General features: G+C 42.2%; 1 protein-coding gene across 1 annotated transcript in view; it reads left to right on the forward strand.

Annotated features, from left to right (window-relative positions):
* Positions 1 to 5031: 5031 nt before the first annotated feature.
* atp2a1 (ATPase sarcoplasmic/endoplasmic reticulum Ca2+ transporting 1) overlaps positions 5032 to 9002 on the forward strand; it is an 18359-nt gene continuing 14388 nt past the window's right edge. Inside the window, exons 1-4 of the mRNA XM_071533360.1 lie at positions 5032 to 5171; positions 5315 to 5451; positions 6757 to 6774; positions 7594 to 7676. Coding sequence (XP_071389461.1) covers positions 5334 to 5451; positions 6757 to 6774; positions 7594 to 7676 — 219 coding nt within the window. The 5' untranslated portion in view covers positions 5032 to 5171; positions 5315 to 5333. The remainder of the gene's footprint in view (positions 5172 to 5314; positions 5452 to 6756; positions 6775 to 7593; positions 7677 to 9002) is intronic.

The raw sequence follows: 9002 nt of genomic DNA on the forward strand, positions 1-9002 counted from the left end.
GAAATAATAGGTTTGCATTAATGAGCAGTATTAATGGAGGCTATATGGATAATGGGGTGGCTTCTACAATGTTCCAGCACACCATCCTCTCCCACCCCCACCTTGATGTCACCTTCAAGCCCCACTGTAGCATCCGCTAGCCTGCAGGGTGTCACATTCTCAAACCTCGCTGAAAGAACACCGAAATTCTGCCATTGTGTCATAGCCGCCCGCCCACATGCCCACTGGACTATTTATACCAGAGGAGCACAACTGCTGCTATAGGTACAGTTACAGTGGGGCACTTCGAACCCCAGCTGCCCTGCCACGGCTAATAATACAATGCAGTCTATACACACTACCTACACACACACACACACACACACACACACACACACACACACACACACTACTTTTCGCCCTCACCACCATCCCCGCAAGTGCTTCCTGTATCCATCACAGTGATCAACAGCTCCGTGCAGGCGGCCTGACTCGCCCGGCTCCCACGCAGCGCTGCCCGCCTGCCTGCCTGCCTGCCAACAAGCTCTCGCACTTATTCGTTACATCATGATTGAACCGCTCCCAATCTCAGCCTCAAATCATTTTGCACATAATCATTTGGTGGTGCAAGACTCGAGTACCATGCAAAAATAGAATTAGGCATGAACACTCACTGGCCAAAATAATTGGAACACCAGTTTTCCACAAGACATAAAAGAGCTGTCACATGTTTGTGGAGCAAAACCTGCTGCAGCCCCTGTTCTTAATCTGGTTATCTACGCTGCTTTGTGACTTTCAATTCATGTGCAACTTTTACATTATGGTTTGGTTTGTTTATGAGCATGACCATGGCATGGCATGGCATGGCATGGCAAGTTATTTATATAGCACTACACAAAGGCAATTTAAAGTGCTTTACACAAGGTATGTAAGACATTAGATAAGAAATACAGGATAAGATAAATAAAACAAATTAAAAGAGGTATAAAGTGTATAAGAAGAGAGAATAAATAAAGAATTCAAATGCATAAAAAGAGAATAAAGATCAAGTTGCATAGGCAGTGCAGAATAAAACAGTTTTGAACCTAGTTTTAAAAGTGATCAAAGTTGACCACTTTTAATCATAATTGACTGATAATCATATTATTATCAAATAATAATAATTGTTTGGCACCATACAATTTTCCCTCCATTATATTGTAGTTAATTTTGATGCATTTATTCAGGGATTAATTGTAATCTGTCACATAACTGATACATTTTTGCCAATCTCCATCTCTGACGCAGTGAAGTCAGCCCTCGATGAGCGATAGCAGTATGCAAACATAAAGTTGGAGCAGAATTGCCGACTCTAGCCAGCTGGCTTAGCAGCTAACTTGAAACAACTGCTTAAACAAAGGCAGGATAAGGTTAGCCAAGTAAAGATAATGATTTATTGAGGTTAGGATAAGGCTAGTGAAGTAAAACAACTAGTTAATTACAGTTATGTTAGACAAATAAAGCACCTAGTTAATTACACTCAGGTTAAGATTAGGAGAGTAAAATAGCTACTCAGCCACCTTCACTAACAAGCCAATTATCAAGCTTCCTTTTATAATGGTCATGAATATAAATCTTTGTATGATTTCATTTTTTTGTGAGAATCAAAAAGTCCTCGCAATATCAGGAGAAAAATCTTTCCAAATAATGATCACAAACTAACAGATCAGGGAACAACATTTCATTTTTCATGTGTGTGTATGTGTGTGTGCGTGTGTGTGCGTGTGTGTGTGTGTGTGTGTGGCGCTTGTGTGAATATATGCGTGTGCATGTGTATTTGTGTAGGTGAGTGTGTGTATGCACCTGTGTGTGTGTGTGTGTGTGTGTGTGTGTGTGTGTGTGTGTGTGGTGCAGCATTATCACTGCTGTGTTTTATTAGCATTAGAGCACAGTGCTTAGAATGAGCCGCAGTAACCTGATCCCAAAGGGAGATTGAGCTAAATGTCAGTGAGCCACCTTGAGCTTTGCACTGCTGCGGCTGGCCCAGCACACCGCCATAGGTCAGAGGGAAAACTGACAGCACAGCAGCTGAGCAGAGAACCAGGAGAGAGAGGGAGACAGAGAAAGAGAGAGAGAGAGAGAGAGAGAGAGAGAGAGAGACAGACAACGAGAGAGTATGAAGTGTGTTTTTGTGTGTGTATGTGCGTGAGAGAGCGAGAGAGGGAGAGAGAGAGCCACAGAAAAGGGGAAAAAGAGAGAGAGAAAGAGGGGGTTTGGCTGGAGAGAGAAAATTAGAGAGAATAAAAGGCGAGTGGTGACTTAGAGAGATGATGCACTGATGACTGGTCTGCTTCCCTGTCTGAGATGTTTTGCTGTTCTTTTTTGGCTGGGACAGGGTTCACTGGTCTCACCTGATTGGTTGGTGTGCACACAGATATGCATATGCAACACACCTGCATGCACACACACACTCATGCAAACGTGCAGACAGACACACAGACCCAGACAGACCTAATATCAGAGATGTATATGTTGTATATGGATATGACTGCAAAAGAACAAGTTTATGCACAGAAATAAACACAGAATATAGACAATGGGTCTATTTTGGTATCACTTCCATATGCAAGATTGTTAAAAAATGGGAGCTTAATAGTTTTGATAATCTATGTCAGACATATGGGTTGGGTGGGCAGGACTTTTACAGGTATTTACAGCTTTGTGATTATTTTTGTAAAAAAAGTAAGAGGTTCTAATCCAAGAGAGCCACCAATTGTTATTCATATATTTATTGATGCTTATAACTCAGGAAGCAATAAAGGTCTTATAAGCAAGTTATACAATGGCATCACATCACTGAATAAGGACACTACAGACTATGTGAAACAACGATGGGAAAAAGAGCTGGACATTGAAATAACTGAAGACATGTGGCTGAATGCCTGGGAAATGCAGTCGTCCTCCACCAACTCCCAGACCTGGAGAGACTTCTGTTGGAAGAACTTGATTCGCTTTTTTATCACTCCTAAGCAGAGGTCTAAACAAACTGGCACTCAGCAATGCTGCTGGAGGGAATGTGGAGAAATTATGGTTGATCATGCTCATGTTTTCTGGTCCTGTCCCTTTATTCAGATTTTTTGGAAGGAAGTAACTACAATCATCTCAAAAACCCTGGGTTTTAGTATCAGTACAACATTTACATCCCTCTATCTTGGACATATCCCTGACGGGTTAAGTAAAGATGATGCCTCCTAAAGATCTTGCTGGCAGCAAGTAAAAAGGCCATTACAAAATATTGGCTTCAGAAACACTGCCCTACTGCTGGCCTCTTTGTCAATATTGTTAAACACCTACATCTTCTAGAACAGATGACTTACTCCATATGACTCCAAAAAGAACTGGGAGAAAAACAGTGGGAAAAATGGTGTGTTTATTTAGCCAATGAGACAGATCTTTCATAATTATTGTATGTATCATGTGCGATATTCTATTTTAAATTAGGCAAATTTGCCTTGATTTATTGATCACCCCATGACCTTACATTTGTTTGCTTTTTTAATTTTTTGTTTCTTGTTTTCTTTTTGCTTGTTGTCCTTATAATGTGAAAAATGTTCATAAATAAAAAGTAAAAAAAAAAGAAAAAAAAAAAAAGAAATAAACACAGAAATGTTGGTCTTTTTATCTTCATGACCTCACATGACGTGACGTGATGTGACATGACGTAATATTAAATGAAATGACATGACATGACATGACACTTCACAACATATTTTATGTAAATGCATGAATATCACAGTAAATGTACACATTTACAGAACATGTGGGGTAGTAATTGTACACAATTGTACAGCTGTTTCTTGCAAAACTTTTAAGTGCAAGTTTCCAAACCAACAATTATTGCTATTGTATTGACAAATAGCAAGTGATATTGCTTAAGTTGCTCTTTTCTGAGACATTATCAACTCTCTCTCTGCCTCTCAAGCCATAGAGCTCACATGCTGTCCAGAGCACTAAACAGGGCTTAAGTGAACTGTACTCACATGCTGTTCCAGCTAGATCCTAAGCCTCCCTACCTCTCCCTCTCTATGGCACTCTCCTTCACCCAACTCTGCTCTCCTCTCCTCTCCTCTCTGCTTTCTCTGTGTGTGTGTGTGTGTGTGTGTGTGATTATGAGGGCATTACTCTATCTATATCACCATCAGGCCATCAGGGCTCTGGACGGCCCTGCTCCTTTAATCTCCCACAGAAGAGAAGAGAAATAATGGAACTGGATCCCCCCCCCCTTTCCTTTCCTCAAATCTCTATCCTCTGAGTGACGTATGCATGTGTTTCCTCTGCCGCTCAGCTGGCTGACCCCCCCCCTCCACACGCACACACACACACACACACACACTCCCTCCTCTATCCAAACGTCATCGCTCTTGTCCTCCCTCTGACAGATGAGAAACTATGAAAAGTCAGCTTTTCAGGAAATCCTTTCAAGAATCTTGTCTCCCCACACAGATAGGACAATTTAAACTTTCATTTCAAAAACAGCACCAAAAGCAGAGGTGCACGGTTCTCACTCAGCAGCAGCAGCAGCAGCAGCAGGGGTTTCCATGGGTTCATTTCCATGCCTGTTCACCTTTCTTATATTTGCTTTGGAACAGACACCTGTCTCTTTCTCTTAATACCTTCATGTGTGTGGGGGCCTTGCATAACTTACTGGCATTTTCGGCGTCCCTTCCCTCACAGTAGTGCGTTGTCATGCGCCCATCAATGTCCCCTACCTCTCATTCAGAAAGTGTTGCACCTCCCCCATTCTCCTGACCATGCATGTTCCCCTATGCACATCTTATTTTCAGCTTGCCGGGGCAGTAGACCCCTCTGCAGTTGTTGCCCAACCCACCCCCCCCCCCACTGCCTATTCTTTACCACAGGGCCATCCCATCCCTGCCCACCCATCTCTGGCCTTCTCAGCCAATGAGGGATGGGTGCATGGTGAGCGAGCACCAATGAGGCCTCTTTTTCATCTGTATAAACTGTATAAACTGTATAAAACTTTTCAGGACTCTTTGCCAGGTTGCACTTTCTGTCAGTCCGGGGCTCAGAGAGGAGAGCGACAGCCGAGAGAGAGGGGGTAGAGAGAGAGAGAGAGAGAGAGAGAGAGAGAGAGAGAGCGAGAACGCAGGGGGTTGCCAGTTTTGAACCCTATCCCACACTTCTAGAGAGTGGTGGGTACACACAGCTTCATTTCTTCCAATTGTCTTAACCCTTAAAAGCTGCTGAGGAGAACACCAGGCCAGCTGAGCCGCTCAGACAAACCCTGATGTTTTTTGTCTAAGTGCCCTGTCTTCTCTATTCCTTTGTCCCGAAGCCTCTCCTTTTTAGCGAGGATGGAGACCGCACACATGAAGGAGACGCCGGACGTTCTGTCCCACTTCGGCGTCAGTGAAGACACCGGCCTCTCGCCCGACCAGGTCAAGAGGAGCCTGGAGAAGTATGGCTACAACGGTGAGGGAAGGAGAGAGAGATGGATGGAGGGATGGATGGACAGTTGGATGGAGCACTGGGGAATGGAGGGAGAGAGTTGTGCATGATTGGAGTGAATGAGGTCTCCCAGGGTGGGATGGTGCAGGAGGAAGAACACATGTGGATCAGTTATTTTGATTTAGTTTGGAAGAAAGGTGGGAAAGAGAGAGTGAGAGAGACAGTGTTTTGGAGAAGTTGAACAAGATAGGAAGAAAGACAGAAACAGACTCTGTGGAGGAGAAGCAGAAGTAAGGGGGATCTGGGCGTTGAAGGTTGGTAGGCAAACTGGCTGTGATGTGTGACTTTGTGATGGTGCGAGGGAAACCATCTGAAGGTCACAAAGGGGGAGAGATGCTTCTGGAGCAAGTGTGTTAGAGTTTCAGGTTTCTAACAATAGCTACTGGCACTGCTGGAAGTTTAGACCTTCGGGGTTCTTTAACTTTTTCAGCCCAGGAATTGAATTGAATTGAATTGAATTGAATTGAATTGAATAGTGTACCTTCACCCTGGTACTTGGGCCTATTCACACACACTAGTACTCCAGCCATGTGATCGACCCCAAGGAATGGAGCTGCATCCCATTTGGGGTTCAGGCCTGCAGTTTAAGAAATGCTTGTGTGGATGCAGCATCTTACACAAAGTAAAGTGTGCAGTAAAGGGGAGCTTTGTGAGAATGTTGAATTAAATGATCTTTCCAGCAAGTCATGCTCAACCACGGTACAGTGTCTCATTATTTGGTGTTGAGTTTCTCAGCTGACAGAGTAAAAGCAAACAAGAATAACATGGTAATTAAGGTCATTGTAAATGTCAAACAGTTACTATAGCCACTGTATTTGTGTTGAACCAATCATAACCTGGCAGCAGGACTGCAAGGCCCTGAACCAACCAGCTACCACATAGAATTAATTCAGCATTTAGTTTAGGGATGGATCTGGCAGATTTTTAGCACTAGCCTAGTAACTCCATAGTTTCTCTATCAATCTTCATTAAATTTCTGCAAGTGGGGACAGCTCTAGCCTGAATTAAAAATACCTGCACAAAAAGTTCCATCCTTAGTTTCTCCTGCCATGTTGAAGAAAGTTCACTTTAGATTATCAAAAATCCATTTCAGTATCTTTCTAATGTACATATTCTCTAAATTAAGCAGCAAAAAAGTTTTGTTAGTATTATTACTGTCACAGACAATGTGTAAAGTGTATTAAAACAGTGCTGGCCTCACAAAGTACTGCACTAAGTGTGGTGTGTAGCAACGCTGTGCTAATATTCTTTGTCTCTCGTCATCCACAGAGCTGCCAGCGGAGGAGGGTGAGTCCACTTTAAGCCTTAAACATCTGGTCTCCAGTTATTCATGTTTTAATCGCCTGTCCTGTCCATCATCTTTTATTTTCTGCCAGCCAGCACACCTGTTCCCTCTACTTCCTATGCTGACAAGTCAATGACAGTCCTGTAACACCTGTCACTGGCTCCTTGCTCTGTTCCACCAGCTAGCCACAAGCTTTGAGATAGACAATGTCCCAAACTACTGATAGGATCGGTAATGATAGTCATTCTGACCTTGTGAAATGTTTTTAACCAAGTGTGATCATGTGTTCACGACGCAAGAAACATGAGATATCAGTCACTGGAAGTCCGTTCATTTTCTGTGGCCTTGTTTCCACATGTTGGTGCAGAAAACTGCTGAAGGTTCAGTTATCAGCAGCCAATCACATACTAGCATTGTGTCATGACCGGCCTATTTATGCACCAATGGTTTTGCGGCTAGCAATCAGCTAAGTCAATTTGGCTAGACAACAAGCAAGACATGTGGCTGCTATAGTGGTGTGAACGCAGAGCAAGAGCGTTTGAACGCCATTTACACACCATGTAGTGGACAGACTGGCGTTTTGGAAGCAATATTAATCAGTACTTACCAAATCTTGCATAAAGCACTATCCTTGTCTCTATCACAGTCCATGTTTTCCCTACTTTCCCCTTCTGGTTCATCAGTGAAGATGTTCATCTGTCATGCATGTGAAATCAATTAACCATTTCACACCATTTCAACAAAAACATCTGTGCACAGTAAGCAGATACACATATAAACACACACTTGTAAATAAACATCTCAATGTATTTTTTCATCAGGCAAGAGTATCTGGGAGTTGGTGGTGGAACAGTTTGAAGACCTGTTGGTCAGGATCCTGCTGCTGGCCGCCTGCATCTCTTTTGTGAGTTATTTTAACAGTTTCCCCTCACATATGGTACATTTTATGAACAACCATGAGTACTGTTTTCACATGGTGAGAGATGGTGTGTACATGTGAGGAAGGAACACATGGTAAAAAGGCAAATATTGGTATTTTTTGTAAATGTTTGGTCAAAGGCACTGATGCTACAGTTGTAGTCAACATTTGGTTTGGTGTGTTTCATCTCTCTGATTAAGATGTATCACTTACAAGTCCAGTGGGAAGAGAATTTCTTGGAAATTTACATCGACAATTAGATTAATTAATGCGCAAAGCTGCTACTTTACTGTTTGTAACAGTTGTGATTCATGCATAGAATTATAATTTATCAGTTTTGATTTGGCTGAGATGTTTCTCAATGCTGGGTTTTGTTTTTCGTTGTGATAATGACCATTTGTGATACACTCTGTAGCCCCTGTGTACTATTTTATGCATTTCATTTAGCATATTTCATTATTTCCCTGTTGCTGTTGATATACTGAACATACTGGAAAGAGATCTTTCACTGGTAATCAAGGCTGAGAACTCACAAACCAGACCCAGTGAAAGCAAAAAGCAGATCATTGGAGCTATTATTTGTAAACATTTGTATTTTTTGCAAGTATTTAAATATTTCATGCCAACTTTCAGTACAATATATAATCAACAACACCGCACATGTAGCATCTCCGAGCTGGTCAAAGAGAGGGTGGTCATTGCAAGTGAGGTCATTTCCTGTCCTTGCATCCAACACAACAGTGAAGTAGATGAAGAACCAAAACAACACCGATAATAGTAATAATAAGAAGAAGTAGAATGAGAATATGAATAAACCTAACTGGCACTTTTCTTTTTAACTCACAGGAGTTTTATGAAATGCTGTACAGAAAAATAATAATACCAAGACATAATAGCAATAAACATAAATTAAACAAAGTTAATAATCATTGCAATACATGAAATCAAGTTTGTAAAAGTATATTTTAAGTGATAAGCTAAAATGAAACTGGTAACGACATGACAGTTGTGCTGCAGTCCTCAAGGACGCTGAAGCCAGCAAGCTCTTGTTACAAAATATGTAGAACCTCTTAGCTGCATCTTTTCTAACCTACTGCCTGTTGTCTTTGTGGTTACTCCCATAAACACACACACACACACACACACGCACGCACGCACGCACACACACACACACACACACACACACACACACACACACACACACACACACATACACACACGCCCTAACTATGTTTTGCATTTGTACACTCAGGCCCACAAACACAGATCACTGGGTTATTATATTACACTTGGATCGATGTCCTCACCCTC

The sequence above is a fragment of the Centroberyx affinis genome, unplaced genomic scaffold (genome assembly GCF_046629955.1).
Source record: "Centroberyx affinis isolate AG114_WGS23_722 - 3 ecotype Tasmania unplaced genomic scaffold, CSIRO-AGI_Caff_v1 ptg002360l_1, whole genome shotgun sequence".
Taxonomy (NCBI): Eukaryota; Metazoa; Chordata; class Actinopteri; order Beryciformes; family Berycidae; genus Centroberyx; species Centroberyx affinis.